Source organism: Colius striatus, chromosome 1 (genome assembly GCF_028858725.1).
Source record: "Colius striatus isolate bColStr4 chromosome 1, bColStr4.1.hap1, whole genome shotgun sequence".
NCBI lineage: Eukaryota > Metazoa > Chordata > Aves > Coliiformes > Coliidae > Colius > Colius striatus.
In genome coordinates, this window is record NC_084759.1 from 136189206 (window position 1) to 136207485 (window position 18280).

The 18280-nt window shown below is 37.7% G+C and overlaps 1 protein-coding gene across 1 annotated transcript in view; it reads left to right on the top strand.

Annotated features, from left to right (window-relative positions):
* Positions 1–385: 385 nt before the first annotated feature.
* ETNK1 (ethanolamine kinase 1) overlaps positions 386–18280 on the top strand; it is a 33656-nt gene continuing 15761 nt past the window's right edge. The window contains exons 1-4 of the mRNA XM_062009209.1: positions 386–668; positions 12173–12432; positions 13236–13376; positions 14933–15075. Coding sequence (XP_061865193.1) covers positions 516–668; positions 12173–12432; positions 13236–13376; positions 14933–15075 — 697 coding nt within the window. The 5' untranslated portion in view covers positions 386–515. The remainder of the gene's footprint in view (positions 669–12172; positions 12433–13235; positions 13377–14932; positions 15076–18280) is intronic.

Consider the following 18280-nt stretch of genomic DNA (forward strand, 5'->3'; position numbering starts at 1 on the left):
TTACGAAGGCTGGTGTAGAAACTAAAGATAAAAACTAACTGAAGCAGATAACTAGGAACCAGATTAAAAAAATCAGTCATTTGCCCGCTGGTTGGCTGGGCGGTGCCGGGCCAGCTGCCGGCCGCATTCCTTCACGCTCGCGGAACGGGCGGCGGCTAGGAGTAGGTCTCCTGCACTGGCCGCTTTCTCGGCTTCCCCTCTACAGCCGCAAAGAGCTTTTGCTTTTATGAATCACCTCACGGCCGCGGGCGCCGCGTAACGATGAGGCTGCTGAGGCACATGCTGCGAACGAGCGGGCAGGTGAGAGGCGCGGGTGAGGCGGAGGGCAGGGCGCCGCTGGGCCCCGCCCGCTCTCCCAGGCTGCTCCGCGCCGCCGCCGGGGGGAGGTGGAGCCGCTTTATCGAGAGCCGAAGTGGAAATTTCCCCCTCAGTTGCCGGATCCGCTGCGGAGGAGACACTACCGAGCTGCCCGACCTTGTCGCCCCGTGCCGTGTCCTGTCCACTCGCCCGCCGCCATGTCCAACTACATCCACGTCCCGCCCGGTTCCCCAGAGGTGCCCAAGCTGGACATCACCGTCAGCGAGGAGGGACCCGGTTACCGTCAGGGCGCCCTGCAGCTCTTGCGCCGCCTGCGGCCCCACTGGAGACCCGAGGAGGTGACGCTGCAGGTATGAAGAAGGCCGGGCGCGTCGTAAGGCCTGCGCCCGGGTCCCCGGCGAGGGCTACGGCAGCCCGAGGAAAGAGAAAGGAAGAGGGGGAGGGCGGGCAGCCATTGTGCGGGGGAGCTGCCGCCTCGCTTCCTTCCTTCCCCTCCCCCTCCCTCTTCGCTCTCCAAATGCAGCCCCCTGCGCTGAGCCCCATTTGCTAGGCAGCCTGGCGGCGGGGCGTGTCGGCGCGGCAGCATCCCCTGCCCCCTCCCGGTCCTCCTCCTTCCCCATCGCTCCTTTTCCTCTTCCTCTTTTCGTGCCCTGCCCCCTGAAACTTGGCTTCCCCCGGTAGCGGAGGGGCTAGCTCTTCCGGCGGCCCCGCCGCACGCAGGACGCCCGCTGCCGGTCTGGGGGCCGAGGGCGGCTGTAGGGACGAGGGAGGGGAGAGGAAAGCTGTGCGCTTCACCCTCCCCGAGTCTGTGCCGAACAGGACGAGTCCGTAGAGCGATGGGGGACTTCCTTTCTCTCCGGAGGTAGTGGAGGGGAAAGGCAGACCGATGAGGAGGGGACAGCCGGGTGTTGGCGTCGCACTGCCCGCGCCGCCGCTGCACGGAGTGGGGCGGCCACGGAGGTAACGGCCGTCGGGGCACCGGAGTGAGGCGGGCACTCCCCTGAGCGCCATCGGCGACGAAGCCCTCAGGGGGCTCGCCCTGCGTCGACACATGTAATAAATAAATAAAAATACACGCCTTGGATCCTCTACCGGGTTTGGTTTAGGGCTGGTCGTATCTCGATAAATATCAGCCCCGTTAACGCCCTTGCCTGCCTCTCTTAGGCTTGCCCACATGCAGAAGTATTGCTGATTAGTCTGTGGTATTCTCTAGGTGAGCAATCATTCATATTTATGACGAGTCATCTGCTTGAGGATTGGCTGCCTTTATGCTTCTAGAATATGCTTTACCTGGCCCCATACAAGACTTCAGTCAATTTACCTGGCAAAAATAGCATTTCAGGTGCAGCTTGTGTTTAGTTGAGTGTTGTATTATACACTCTTAGACTGCATTATTCATCAGATATATTAATATGTCTAAGGGTCTTACTTGTGTGATCTTCCTCTAAAGACAGGTGCAGAGACTAATGTGAATCAAAAAACTAAGCACATGGAGGTGATAGCACATAAATTGACTGAAATTTTCTGAAGTTTCTTTATAGTTAGAGAAATGTAATGCATGCAAATCCAGTTAGTATGAAGGTAAAGCTAATGAGGTTTTTCTAAGCAATTTCTCTGAGGGCTGTAGCTGTAAGGTAAGCACAGTCTGAACATCTTGGAGTGCAATGAAAATAGCTTTATAACAGATAATGCTAATCAGGGTTGTTAAGAGTTCATAAACTTTAGTTGGAAGGGGCCCATAAGGGTCATTGAATCCATAAAGTCATAGAGCATCTTGAGTTGGAGGGGACATGTAAGCTAAGGGTCATCAAATCCATGAAGTCATAGAATATCTTGAGTTTGAAGGGGCTCGTAAAGGTCATTGAGTCCCAGCTCCTTGCAGGCTTACCTGAAGTTAAATGTAACTTTGTTCTTTTTAGCTCTCTGATGAGGATACTTGTCAACAGAGTATTTTTCTTTCTTTCATACAGGAATGCTAATAAATCAATAACATTTTGTTATTAAGAGGGGGTGACTCTAACCTTTTGGGAATGTTCTAGTAGGTTTAAGGAAAAAAAAAGCTACTTTCTCCATCACCCTCTTTGGAAGAAGCAACTAACAGAATAAAAACCACTGGCACTATTCGTCTGGTGGTGTGAAACAGAGACTAATTTGACTGGTCATGCAATAGTAAAGTAATAGGCTACTGTCTGTGTTTAGAGGTTTCTGTCTAAAAATTGTCTTGTTTTGTTTCAACCAAGTTACTTTAAAACCTTTGAACTCCCTTTTTTTCCCTTTGCTCCTTTTGAACAGCAGAGGAATATCCTATTCATGAAGCTCTCCAGTGGCCTTTTATGTAACTCTTTAGTCTGTTTTTACACTGTAGTGTGTACATAAGAAGCAAGAATGTGTGTGGTTTGAAACTACTTAGAATACCACTGTTACTCCTGCACTGCTAGACATGTGTTACGAATGCATCACATACAGTAAGATGCTGAAATGGAAGATGGCTGTTTTTAGGAGGATGGAGTCAACAGAAGTTCTGCCTTGGAGTCCTCTCATGAGAGGGACACATTTAGGAGGGAATTGGAAATGAGAATCAGGTATTGCATGGAAACTACGCTTGACTAATCTGAAACAGCAGCATCATAGCAAAGTACACAAAGAACATTGGTTGGTGGAGCAGACTATTACTACCTCTGTTGAACTCTGCTGTTAGCTGTCTTTGCTCTTAGTACTTCTTGGGTCAAAACAATTAGTAAGAAGCTGAAAGGTCCAGAGTTTGACTTTAAAAAGTTAATTATCTTGCAAACATTTACTGTTGTGTCAAATTGTTTAGTCAGTTAAATAGTTATGACACAGTGTAGTTAGAAAATTTTAATGCTTAATCCTCACTTTCAATAAGATTTATAAGTATCTAAAATCAGTAATATAGCACTTTAAATTTTTTTGCATCGTAGCATAGAAAAGTGTAGGACAGAAGATGAAAGCAATTTAAGTCTTAAGTGCTTAAATTATTGTATTTACTAAAAGATCTGTAGAATCTGTAATTATTGTCAATTACTTGCTGAATTACAAGGTGCTCTACTATAACGTATCTCCTCTATCTCAAGTTGTATCACTACAGAACAGTACGGATATTTGAGATTCAAGTTTTTACATTGATAAGGAAAAACAAAATTTTCCTGTTTAAACACTGATCTTCATGTGGCTATTTTGTGTATTTGTCATTTGAGGATGTACTAGCAGCTGCATGGAACTGTGTTGTATTTTTTAACTCTTAAATTCTTGAGATTTACTTTCTCTGCTTTACGTTATTACAAAGCAATGTCATTAAAACAAGTATGTGCTGTTTTGTAGTGGTCACTTGTGATTCTGTAACAACTAATTTCAATAATAAAATTTTAGAGTAGTTCAGGTTGGGATGGATCTCTGGAGCCTTCTCTTCCAGCCTTCTGCTTAAAAAATTAACTGCCTGCTGAATTCAGAAATTGGCGGTGTTGAACATGAGAAACAAGTCTGTTTTATTTCACAAACAAAAATGCTTTTCAAAATTGAATTAGAACCTGTTTTGAGTTAGTGAGCAGCTTGAATTGTGACAGTGGACATTCTAGTTTTTATAGTCTGGGTAATTCCTTATTAAATATACATCTAAGAACTGAATTGATTTTACTCTTTACTGTCCAAAGAGTTTGTATCACTCTTCCTAATGGAAAATTCAAATCACATTTTGGAATCTGTTAGCCACTTTCAGAATTTTTTTGTTTTCTCCTTTCTGAGGATTAATTTGTGTTAGTATTTAAGGGTGGATCAGTGTTTGTTTATAGGATGGAAAGGTTGGCTATAATATCAGTAAGTGCAGATTCAGGATTCTTTTATCCCGTGACCTATTCTGTATCTTTTAAGTCATAATGATGAATGATCATAATGATGAATTCAGTAGATTAGTCCACGATTACTTCTCTGCAGTGTAATATTGTGGTGCAAGAAAAACAATCTGTATTTCTTTCCATTCTGTAGTAATCTTGAATGTTGAGAATAAAGGCTACTTGTTTTTATGGGTGAAAAAGCTTAATATTGTTAATTTACAATGTGGTTTGGATAGACCAGCACGATATGTATGAAAAAAAAAAAGGCTGCAAAATCATTCAGAGATCTTAAATGATAATTATATGCTATCAAACAGCGATTGTGCCCTGGCCCAGACCTCAGGGGAGAAAAGGAAAAGTTTTGCAAAGGGAATCAAATGCTTCATAGCACTTCTGTGATCCTCCCCCGTCTTGTCCTCCCCAAGTCTTGCAATGTCCCATAACCTCCAAATAGGTGTAATTAATCAGGTTTTTTTGTTTTTCCTTCTGAAATAATTTTACTTTGCTTGTCTTCTGGTACTGTCTTGTATGTGTCTTTGTATTTTGTGTGACTTTTACAACTGCAGCATTTTATAATTCTTTGAAAAAAAGATTGTTCCTGTAGCTATGAAATGTGAACAAAGAAAGCAGAGCCATGCTCATAGAGAGTTGTACTTTCACTAGCAACCCCCCCTGCCCACCACCTTTTTTTTTTCATACACTAGATTAGCTTTTTCTCCTTTTTTTTTTGCTTTTTCTTCCTGACTTCCAATCAGTAGGTTTCCTTCAAGCAGTATTTTCTGGATGCTGCTCTAATGTCTTCGCTTTGGTATTTTCTTAATAACAAACTATGATTAGGTTCATATTTCTGAACTAGTTAAAATTATTCCCTTTGTTTAAACAGACTGAGTACAGGATTTAAACCAGGAAGTAATTGAATGGAAACAGAAAATGTTAGTCTCTGGGAAGCTAGTAAAGGAACTTTTTATTTTGTATCTCTGTCATTACATTTTTCAAGAGAGATCTTTATTGCTTAGCTGTTGTGAGGACATTGTGCTTTTAGTGAAGCAATAATGAAGGTAGTTACTGTGTAAAGGGGAAGGATGAGTTCACAGATAAACATCCTTAAGTGCTAATGTCTCTAAATGGAAAAATGATGAGTGAAGGCAAGATAAAGAGGAGTTGTAGAAGGGGCTGCATTGTGTCTGTGTTGTGGAAAAACTGTTATTTCAGATGTGCCTTGCATGCGGTGTCACAATCAGTGGGAAATACAGACAATACTAGATGTCATTTAAGGCTGGGTTAGTTTCTTCATTTTTACTAAGTTTCTGATGAACCCTGATAATCTCAATCCCTTGTAAATATTTTTTGTGGTATCATAGGGTAGGGCAGCAATGTCAACTGATGATGTTTTATGTAATAGGTGTGCCACATCACAGTGCATGATGTGTATCCAGTTGTGCACGACATAGGTGTGTTTGTATTGATGACTTTGGTTCTAGTTACAGACTACTGACATTTGCTTAGGCATGACATGGATCTAACTGTGTAATGGTGTATAGTTTATACTGTGGACTCAGAACATTGGAAAGGAAGGTAGCCAAGATGCTTTAGTTTCTGATTTTTAACCTCCACTGCTATATGGCCATTTCATGTCAAAGCCTTCCAAGGAGAGGAGCAACAAAGCAATTATTTGAATTATAATATTATACTCTTTTCTGTTAGCTTTTTTTAATTTATCTATTTTCATCAGTATCACAAAATCTATAGAAAGACCTAAAACAATTCACCGCTTCAGAAATCTTACCAAATTGCCTGATGCTGACTGTTTTTGGTAGGAAAATATTTTTCAGAAATAAGATGAAAAATATGTAATTTCTCTTAGCTTTTTTCTGACATGGGGTTTTGTCATCTTGTCATGTTTTTCAGCACTAGTCTTTGCAAGGGGTGACCCATCTGTAGTGCTTTAAAATAGTCTATTGAATGTAATTTTAAATGGTATTTACATTGAGAGCATGGAGGATATGAAACTTCGAGTAAGACCTTAAGAAAAAAAGAACAAATAAACCAAAACAATTCCTGCAAAACCCTGGCCCAAAACCCACCTCACATGGTAGTAAAAAACACCTCAATTGTTCTTTGAAGCTGCAGGATTGATAGTTTGGTAGCCATAAAAAAAGAGATATTTAAGTGATGCCATATAGCATAGGTAGTGATGGTATTGCTTTCTCCATTCTGCCGTCATGGTGGAGCATCCCAGGAGTTCAGTAGAAAACTGCTAGTTTGGCCCATAGCCAAAGTTGCTATAGAGGGATGCTTTTAACTGATTGGCTCCATACTAGACTTAGTACTTTTAACACCAAATGGTCAGTCAAGTCCTTTGACGTTGTCTTATCAAAATCAGTAGATAATGGCTTTGACTTGCTGAGTGATCTACAGGATATGGCTTCAGCGCCTGCAACCCTTTGAATGATGTTTCTTTTAAGTCTTGCTGAATATATGAGAATTTACCTAAGGCCTGAATTTTCTAGTAGTTGTATTTTATTCTTCTTTTATGAATAGCAACAGAGAGAAGAGTTGAAGTAACTAATGTTGTTTCCAGAGGTTAAATCCTTGAAATGTATACTAGTGGATGTGCCTGTATAGGCTATACTTTTCCAGAAAAAAATGAAATTGCATCTTATAATACGAACTTGAAATTTTATGAGCATTGAAAAAGCATGTATATGTTTGTTCCTTTCTGGAGGTGTTAATGTGCAAACTGAAGTTCAGCAGTAGAATTAGGGGAATGCTTGCTTTATATGTGCTGAAACTTCATATCACTGTTCTGCTTCTACAGCAGTACAATAGTACTTCATATGTTTCTCCTCCTCATATAATAACAGTCTAAAAGGAAAAATCTTCTTGGTTTTATCTTGCTTCTATGGATAAGTGCTTTCTACTTTGCCCTGTAACACTGCCTCTGCCTGTTTGTGTTTGTTGCATGTGATCATAATTTTATTCCGATTCTTTTGAGTACTTGGAACAATAGAATGAGATAAAAATTTCTTGAACCACCTTCTAATGGGATGGGAATATATCCATCACATGCCCTTTTCAGTAATCTAATAACCTGATAATTGCTGATGGTTTTAGGGTAAACTTTTATCAAAGATGCTTCATGTCTGTTGAGTTTTTTTCCTACTCTTCTGAATTCCCGTGATCTGCCATGTTTCTACGATGTGCTGCTTTCTAAGACCACATTTAAGTCACTGAAGCTTATTCATAGCTTTCTTACCTTCAATCTGCATTTCGTTAAGCAGTTTCTATTTATTCTCAAGAGCTGGAAGGCCTTGACTTCAAGCTAGTTCTCTAACTGGATTGTGGGCCAGTATAAATACCATTTCCAGAAATTTAGTTTCAACTTTGCATCAGCTCACCTGATAGTACTTACTAACAATGTTGTAAATATTTATCACAGTAATTAAAGTTTTACAGATTACGAGAGTTCAGGAATCTTGCTGCTGGATTTTTTTATTGTTCTTGACTTCTGTTGGCTCTATTAATTGATGTATTTTCCAGAATTTTCTCCCCGCTCTTCATAACATTTTGTAGATTCTTCCATCATCTTCCATATGACATTGAGAGTTTACTGATTGTCATATCCATGTCAACTAATGCTTTTGTTACACTGCACATCAGGTTATATTTCAGGCAAGGAGTTCTTTAATTCCACAGGATTCCTTAATATATATAGATAGCTAGAATCTACATGATCCTATAAATTCTGTGATTAAGTGCTCCAGTAAATGCGTTCTGAGTAGAAGCATATAGTGTTAAGTTTTGTTGTTTTTTTTTTTCTGATAGAAAACATTTAGTATTTTCTCAGATAGAATATGGAAATTGTCTTCTCTGAATAATGTTATTGGAAGAGTAAGCAAACCCTTCTACCTTTTTAAAATCCAATAACTAAAATGCTCCTGGGTGTAAATAATTACTTATAGCAGCATGTTACAAAGAGATGCTAATAAGAAGTAAGTTCCTAAATTATCAGTTGAGGGAGTCCAATTTCCTTGTAGATTTCTTTTTATTAACACTAATGAGACTTATTTTAAGGGGATAATAGGCTTGTGCAGTGTGACAGAAGCTGTACAGTGGCCAGAACAACAGCGTAAACAAGTAAAATTCTTACCGTTTCTTTGCATCAGTGGTACTTAAGGTTTGTTTTTTTATATGGTGTTAGTATTTCTGGTGACTGTAGAGCTGTATTTTTTTCATAGCTTGGTTTTTATATGGAGAGAAAGGCGGTAAACTTTATTAAATGACTGTTTTAAAAGAAGTAGAAAACTGTAGCACAAGTTCCAATAGTTTGAAGTAATGCTGTTGTAGGTTGGGAATTTTTACTAACAGTTTTGTTTGCTACTTTTGCCATTCAGTAAAGACAATAGGCTTTGATTTCTTAGAGGAGGTAGTAAGTTTTATACTTAATGTTTTCAGTTCTTTCCAATTAAAAACTTTCACTTTTCTTTTGGCCTTGCAATAACAAGATAAGAGCTTTTCCTAATGCTACGCTTCAGAAGTTTTCATTCAGATATGGCAGACAAGATACTTTTTAACAGCATCAACAGCTAAAAGCAAATTACTTCAGCAAAGTGCAGTTATTTAAAGAGTTATTTCTGGTTTTATGCTAAAATGTCTTGAGAATTGGTACTTCTGCATTGATTTGTCATATTACAATGCTGTATCCTATTCTTGGCTCTCCAGTATGAGAAAGATGCAGGTTCACTGGAGCAAGTCCAGCAAAGGGCTGTGAGGGTGACTGATGGAATGGAGCACCTTTCATATGAGAAGAGGCTGGGATTGTTTGGCCTGGAGAAAGCAAGACTTGCAGGGATATTAACAAAATATGTATAACTACCTCATGGGTGAAAATGAAGAAGATGTGCACCCAGTATAAGGCAATGGGCAGAAAATAAAACATGTGAAATTCCATTTGAACACAAGATATTTTTACTGTGAGGGTGGTCAAACAGTAGAACGGGTTACACAGATGAGTTAGAGTGTCCAGAATTCCTGGAGATTTTGCTGGACACAGTCCTGGGCAACTGGTTCTAGTTGTCCCTGTTTGAGCACGGAGATGTCCCTGTTTGAGAACTGGATGATCACAGGAGGTCCCTTTCAATCTAAATAGTTCTATGGCACACATTTAGGAGGAAGACGATTATGAATGAATATATTATAAATGTGTAATTTGTGATTAAGCAATGCTTGAAATGCACTAAAGTACTGCCTGGTCAAATTGGGTAATGCTGGTTAAGCAAATCATAATTCTCTTAATAGAGCAAGTGCATTGATACAAAAATATGCTTATGTATCCAGAAAAACACAAAATGTCTATGTAAGTGTAAAGCAGGGGAATAGGATAGTGTTATAGTTGTATTCTTTTTAATCTGAAGCCAATATCTGTGTTGCAAAGCAGTGTAGTTTTTTAGTTGCACTGATGGACATTGTAACAATTGCTATGAAGACTGCTTAAGGCAAGATTTGTCATTACTTGTCCCCTATTCTGGCTGCTTAAAATAAAGCTGGTAATAAAATGTGTCCATAAATTGTAAGGTCTTAATTTTGAGTTAAGTGAGGAGGCTTTGTAAACAGGTTTATTTGAATTCACGGATATCCTCTGTAGATGAAAGATATATGTTTTTTTGAACATACTTCTGCAAGACTGAATGTTTATAACTGTTTAAGAAAATATTTTTGTAATCTCTACTGTTCTCAATATTTCCTTATATGCGTTAATATTATTCTTACTCTACAAGTTGAGCTATTTCTTGTTACTTGTGTTTATAACTAAAGTTTCTCAAGTCCTTTTGTGCATTTATTGATGAGTTTGTTCACCTCATCACATAGAGGTGCTGAGGAAAGCAAGGCCATAGTAGCTAAAACACAGCATATTCTACTGTGGAAGTCTTATCTTTTCCTATAGGAGACTTGACACAACTCTAATTTTTTCTTTAGGAATTAAAAAAAATATTGCTCTTAATGCTTGATTCTCTAAACCCCTGGGGTTTGGAAATAAGCTCTCACTTTTGTTTGAATGATACTACTTTTCAAACTAAAGACTACCTGTTGGAGAGGAAAAAAGGAAGTTTCTAACTTGTGGCTTGCTTTAAAAGAAACAGCAGAAAACAAACCAACCAAAACCCACCAGAAAAAATCCTCACCCAAACCATCCATGGTTCTAAGGAATGATGGTGTCTGTGGAGAAATGGCCTGTTGATATGTATTTGAAATAAAAGTACTATTCATGAAATATTAAGACTTAGTATAAGGTCTGAAATGCAACAGAAAGCATATGCTAGAAGAGTTAACTAAACGAAAATTACTGTTGAAAGCACTTCTAAAGAAAGTTTTTAAGGTAAACTGGTGGAATGTCCACCCAAGGAAAAACTAGATTTGTCTAGCTCAGTATGTTAACCAACTTGAAGCTACTTCATGCTGTTCACTTGTCCTGAAAGGAGGTTTTGTGGTTTGTTGGAAGGGTTTATTAGTTTTAATTAGAGTTTTGAGGACAGTAGAATGAGAGATGAGGCAACTGTAAATGCTAAAAAAACTATACCTGAATATAAATTACAGTTGCTGTGAGGACCTTGTCTTTGTTTGCTTATGCTTAAGACTGCAGGAGACTATTCAGTAGTTATGAAAACATTGGATTCTTGCTTGTGCTGTTGCTTGTCACCTGAGAATGTTAATGGCTTGTATTTCAATCACTTGCCCAACAGCTAGACTTAATGTCAATGGGTAGTGCTCCTCTAGCAAGTTCTTAAGCATTCAGTCTGAGTTGGCAGAGTGCAAAGACTTTTGAATTACCAAGTGTCTGTTTTCCAAGATGTAAAACTGTCCTGGGTTGTAGGAGGAGATTAAGAACTGCTGCCTTGCTCTTGAAGACATTAAGTGGGATTTCAAATGCTTGACTACACTCAACTGAGTACATGCAGCCCAATAACTTGGGATGTATTTTGCTTGTCATGTTGCACCTGCAAGAGTTCAGCGTGTATAATGGCTCTTAGGTCTTGTCATCAAATGTAAAGGGAGAAGCAGCTGTTAAGGTATGGGGTTTTTTTTTGGTCCACCCTCCTGTCCCTTCCATAGCTGGGAGCTTGCAGTATCCATACTTGTATTGTTATTTGAAAGGCAGCAAGTAGGTTGTTGTTAGATGTAAACATAATGGTCAACTAATGCTCTTACATATTTTCATAGAAAGTTAATTGCTTCATCTTCAGTATGTTCAGGTGTCAGTGGGTACACTGCTCAAAGTCTAGTAAGTTGCAGGGCTTAAAAATTATGTTTACATATATCTTAATGATAAGGACTTAATGCTTTTAAAAATCTTCTAAATGCCATGTACTAGTTAGGAAATAAAATGGGAGGATAGTACTTGAGGCTAGGGTCTTGAATTTTAAGTACTGTCTCCAACTTGTAAAGGAGCCACAATGACTTTAGAAATTGTTCTCAATTGGTATAACCTCAAGGCTAATGGGAAGGTAATAACCACTCATCTTGAACTGTTTCTGAGCTGAATTTTTATTTGTTTTTTTTTTTAAAGAGTAGTTTATAACTACGGGGCTATCTTTGGCTAGTTGTGCACTGTTCAGCAAATACTGCAATTGTTTTTATTTTTGTACTGCCTGTATTCATAACTGTTCTCATAGTGGCTTGCTGCCTTGCTGAGGCTTTGATTTCAGCCGTTTTAATCCATCAGTTTCAGAGTGGTTTCAGAGTTTAGAGTGGCTTTCCATTTACTGCGTTTTTACATGTAATGTTTCTGTAGTTCACTGTAGCATGTTTTTGCATTTTTCCTCTTTTGTCTTTGATGTGTTGCTGGTGAAAATCCTTGCAGTTTTCTTTATGATTTTTCCTGTATCTTAGATTTCTTTTGTCAATGCTCAAATAGTAAACACTTTTTGTGAACTAAAGAATAACCCTGCATTCTTTTTCTGCATGTTGAAGATGCAGATTTGAGTTCTTTATGCATTTTTATTTTTCAGCTGTTCACCGATGGAATCACCAATAAATTAATTGGCTGCTATGTGGGTGACATAACAGATGATGTTGTTCTAGTTCGGATCTATGGAAATAAGACTGAGCTCTTAGTAGATCGGGATGAGGAAGTGAAGAGTTTCCGCGTGTTGCAGGCCCACGGCTGTGCACCTCAGCTGTACTGTACTTTCAACAATGGCCTGTGCTATGAGTTTATGCAGGGAGAAGCACTGGATCCAGAGCATGTATGCAATCCAGACATCTTCAGGTAAGCTTTTTATTTTATTTTTTCTCTAATTATCCAAATTTTCTAATACATTTATTGGTGTTCTGTCAGGCCCAAATGATCTTGAGCTTAGTTTATGAGCAGACAGAAAAGAAATCTTTCTATAGCTTGCACTAAGTTGACCTTCACCCTCTTAATAGCTCACTGTTGTCTATATTAGTTATCATGGTATGTCAGTGCTGAGCAACTGATCCTTTCTGCCTTTCCAGAAGATTATGCTCAGTAGAAGTCTGCTTATTGTGAGTATGTAACACTTGTAGATTACCTTTAGGGAGAACTGGTAGTAGCTAACATGGTGGTAGGAGATTGGACTTGATTAAAGGAAACACTCCTAGCTCTGTTTCTAATACATTACTTTTGTGAAGAGGTTCAAGATAGCCTTCTATTGAGACATAATTTTCTAAACTGTTAGCAGTGAACAGGAATTGATGATGTCTTAAGATTTTAGTTTTTTGTGTATGCACCGAAATGTATTTGCCAAACAGTGGCAGCTAATTAGAGTCAACTCTTGACTCACAGGCGCAGGTGAAGTATGTATGCTGTAACTGAAATACAGTCCCTCCCACATCCCCTCAAGTGGTGCTGTTAATGACCTTTTGAGTCTTGAAAGGTGCTGTTTTATAGCTGTGCTGCTCTTGTTTAAACTCTCTTTGGATTCCCTTGCTGCATTCTTTTTACAGTTTTTCTGTTAAATATTTTGTAGTTGTTTTGTGTTGCTAGGAAAAATATGAAGACTGTCAGATATGCATAAAATATAACATTAATTTAAACTTTTATTCTTTTAGACTTATTGCCAGACAGCTTGCTAAAATCCATACTATTCATGCACATAATGGATGGATCCCTAAATCTAATCTGTGGCTGAAGATGGGTAAATACTTCTCTCTCATACCCACAGAATTTGCAGATGAGGAAGTAAATAAAAGGTAGGTATTTCATTACGGGAAGTCAGGAAAGCACATTTTTTTCTGGTTGAGAGGTAGAAGAATATTTAAAAAAAATGTTAGTGTTACTATATAGCAAAGTTTGTAAAATTTTGAGAAATACTTCTGTAAACTGAATTAGATGTATATATTGCAAATATGGTAAGGAGAATCTTTTAATTAATTTGATATATTGTGTATATATAAACTTATAACTCTTGGTTTGATTGGACACTTAAACGACATTTTTCTTTACTCTTTTTAAAGAACCAAGGTCAGATCACATACTTCTTTGAGTCGTATCAACAGTTTTTAAGGCAACCATTAGTCTCAAGTTGAGACCTATGTTCTAGGGTGAATACTAAAAGCATGTTTCCTGGGATTAGAGGTGTACTGCTTGTTAATTCTAACCTGCACCTCTTAGTTGTCTTCTGTTTTTTCAGCATATAAATTTGTCCAGAACTGAGTGGCATAAAGGTAAAGTTAATGAAAGGCTGTTTTGAGTGATGGGGTATGCTGGAAAAACACTTTGGGAGAGGAGGACAAAAGGTACTCATGCAGTCATTCTATGCTTGTGCTATCAGTCAGTATAAATAATGGTTTTGCCTGGGTTTAAGGGTTTAATTAAGTTTTGGTTTTAGCATCTCAGTATAGCTCTTGAGCTGTAAACCTAAGTTTTGTTTTCTTAGGAGCTTAACAAAATAAAAGTACAGCTCCAAAAGTTTCTAGCATCAGTAACTGAAAGACTGCAATGAGTGGAGTAATTGTAGGAGCAATATTTAACCTAAATAAAATTTCCATGCTGTAATCTGAAGTTTGAGTTGAAGATGATGTTTCTTGGAGAGTGGAGATCAAATCTTTAAGCTACAGCTGTAATTTGGAGGTGTTTGTACAATGTCATCAAGCTTTGTATTGCGTAGGAAGCAGGTTCTAGCTTAAAAACATTCTCAATTCAACTTTTTTGAAATCACTGACACCAACTGCACTTGTTGCTGTGTTGTAATTAAAGAATGCTCTAGCAAAGTTTTGAATTTTTTTTCTTCTACAATATAAGATTAAGAAAACTGAGGACTTTAGTTAATTGAAAATCAATGACAAAATGTCTGCTTAAGCATATTTAGTGTGAGCAGAATGAAAAAGGAATGTTGCATCGCCTCTGTATAAGACACATTTATTACTGGCTATTGCGTGTCCTTGAAGGAAGTTGTGTAATGTGAGCAAAAAGTGAATGCAATTCATGCTATAACTAACCGGTTTAGTCTTTACTCCTTCAAAAATGTGCAGGATTGTATTCAACTTCTTTCTATTCCTGATTTTTGGATTACTATTATGTTTACAGCTCAAATAATCTTCAGAGTATTGTTTTTTTTGGGAGGACAGCAGGAAATAATTGCTGTAATTTGACCACCATTGTGCTAGGGAAACAGTGTTCTGGTTTGGGAAAAGATCTTTTGAATTATTCGCAGCAAAAATATAGAGGAAAATAATTTATTTCATAACACTTATTGGGAGACACAAAGTACTAAATCTTAACTCTCAAACTTTTTATACCTGAAAAGGTTTTTAAGTGACATTCCAAGTCCTCAAGTTCTTCAGGAAGAGATGGCCTGGATGAAGGAAAGACTGTCAAATTTAGGATCACCGGTGGTACTCTGTCACAATGACCTGTTGTGTAAGAATATTATTTACAACAAGAAACGAGGTAGGTATTGAACTAAACAGTAAGTAATGAGTGACTTTTGTTTATGATGTAATTGCATTTGCTGCATCAGTCATGTCATTTTACTGACTTGTTCAACTGAACTCAGTTTGAGCTTTTAAGACTCAATATAGTGGTAGTGATATCTGTACAAAGTTGTTTAATTTTCATCTGTTACTCTACGGAGGAAGAATGTTCCTTGCTTTTCTTCAGTGAATTAATGAACTTGCTAATCCTTAGCTTCTCTGTATGACTAGGCTTCAAAGTATGTAATTATTCAAGTTAATTCTATTCCAGTTGTATAAAGCTTTTAGGAAGAAAAATGTAATCATACACATAGAAAATAACCTGAAGACATTCTCTCCTATAATATGTGTATTGTTCTGATTTGTGATAGTGGGAAAACGCTTTCATAATGAAGTATTTTAGTGATACTTAAATGGGAATCAGTGAATGTATTATTATTTTCTGCATGAGGTACACAGGCATCTTAAGGATATCTTTTGTAATGCATACATAATAAACAGTTGTAAGCAGTTACATGTCTTAGCAAAGATTACTTTTTTATTACAATACACTTGACTCATAACATATTATTAAAGAATGTCTTCATTAAAATCTCTAAAACTTCTGTATAAATCCAGTTTCTTTTGATGCTTGAGTTCAGAGGTTTGAGGTTCAGTTACTTAATGAATCAGTTAAACAGGATATTAAAATAAAAAAGGCAAATGTATGACACTAAAATGATCATTGTTTAGTAAGAATGCACAATTTTCCTCCTATTTCAAATATCTGAGCTTGGCTGAGTGCACCAAATCAGATTAGAGCAAGATTTTAATTTGAAGTGAGGATGACATTCGTTCTAGTGACTTCATATTTGTTTCTGACAGTTTGATGATAAGATTATTGGTGTGTAAGCCAGAAGTATTTGAAGTAAATGATTGTAAATGGAACTAAAATCTTCACTAGTCATCATTGATCTTTTGACCTCTTAAGTACCTTAAGTTCTAAATCAAAACTAACAAAAAGATGCTTTTTTTGGTTCTAGTATAAAAACTGTCTGTGTATGTGCAACCAATTTCTGCATCAGATACGCACTGAATGCATGTGAATCAAGAAACTCGTGGTGGCTTGCATAAAATTTCTCTCTGAGTTAATGCAGCTTTTCAAGGGAATTTCTAGTACTTCTTACGTAGGTTTGTATGTGTATATAAGCCTGTACAATGCTATTAACATTAAATTAATTTAAAGAATTCACTAGCAAGCTTCAATGATTTTACTTAGTTTCAAAGATAGGTTATACTTCTGCTTAAGAAGGGCGGGGGGAAGCATGGAAGGTAGACAAAAAAACAACTTGTACTCTTACACTCATTGGAGTTCTGATGCTGTAATACCAAAAAAAAAGGTTCTCTTTACCTTGTGGATTTTTTGAGTGCTGAAGCTACCTTCAGTTTTAGCGTTTCAGCACTTCAGAACATACCCATTGAGGTAGAAGTAATTAGTATAGTTGCTTTTCATAGTAGAACCAGCCTGAAAAAAAGTAAGTAATTCCTTTAAAAGGTTCACTACCACAGTCAATAGGTTCGAAGTTCTTACTTTTAAAACAAATGCTATGTGGTTTTCTTTTTGTAAACAGAATGGAGGAAAAAATAATGCCAGCAATGCATCTCTTATGAGCAATCCTACAATAACGAGTGTGTGAGTGCTTAGTGCTTGGGGACAGGAGGGGAGGAGGGAGGTACGTAAAGTACTTTGGCTTCAAGCTAGCTGTAGACAGCTGGGGGAAAAAAGACTTGGAAATATGAAATATATTTATTAAACTCTTAACTTGAATGTTGCACCTGTACTATGTTGTGAAACATCTGCAATCTGTCACAGCAGGTACCATTTTCATAGTAACCAAACCTCAATGACTTTTTTAGAATGAATATTTGAAAGCTGTTTCCTACAGTGTTACTTTTTACAGAGCAAAAAATCTGTTCATTATTATAATCACCTGCTTCTGCAGGGGGGTTGGACTAGATGATCTCTAAAGGTCCCTTCCAACCCCTACCATTCTATGATTCTATGAATATGATTTTAGAAATGGAAGCTCAGCTTTAACTAAACATGTATTGTTGGAATACTCTTTAGCAGAGAAAAAGCTCTTGTTGTTAATACTAATAACTTTGCCAGAGCACAGAAAATTCTTCAAAAAGATGCACTTCATTAGGAATGACATCAAACTGTCTGAAGATAGTTAAGAGCTTTGGTGATGCTGTGCTCTTCCTATAAGTTTACTTTTACATCTAGAAAGGTTCTGTGTTTCAAAAAGACCTTGGTAAGCCTAAACTAGAATTGAAGGAGACTTGTTCTTCTAGATTAACTACTTTTTTTTCTTCTCAGTAAAGTTTGTGCAAAGCTGGTAGTGTTTATCTGGCTTTTCAGAAGCCAATACAAACTATAACTCATGTATTAGTTTTATCAACACTTTTATGTTATTTGTGAATGTCGAATTTGCACATTTACTAGGCACAGGGTGGTTGCATACATGTGTTTAAGCTACAGATTATGAAAAAATACTAGGACTATGGCTTGTCCCAGTGCCTTACTTTAGACTGTCCTCTGCATTAAATTCATATTAAGTTTTGAGAAACCTGAAAGAAGAATCATAGCTCTGCCACATACTGCTTTTAGGAAGAGTCTATCTCATGTCCCTAAATTTTATTTATGAGATTGGAATAGCATGTTGAGTGCTAGCTTGAATTTAATGGAGTTTCACTCACCTGATTTGAATTTGTTCATGCTGTGGCTGAGAGAACTCTGCCTCTTGCTGTTTTGTTAATGTTCGTTTTCAGTCACTCAGGATATGAACATTTGCAAGTGTTACATTACATAACGTACAATTATCAGTGTCATCAACTCTTTGAAGGATATAACTCAGAGCTTCATGTTGCTTTTAATTACATTTTGGACATCAAGACAGTCAAAATATGCTTGATGCTTGGTACTACTTATTTATAGACCTTGTGTTCTGATGCTCTTAAAAAAAGGTTTGCGCTTGGTTGGGTTTTTTTTTCCCCCAATGGGACCTGGGAGTTTCAAAAAATACCTTATGTTTTTAAGAGTATTCAAATACTTGCTATTCAATAAGACCAAGTATCAGTATTCTTTTGTCTATATTTATATGTGCTCTTTTTGAATGTATTAAAATCACTTGCCAGGAAGT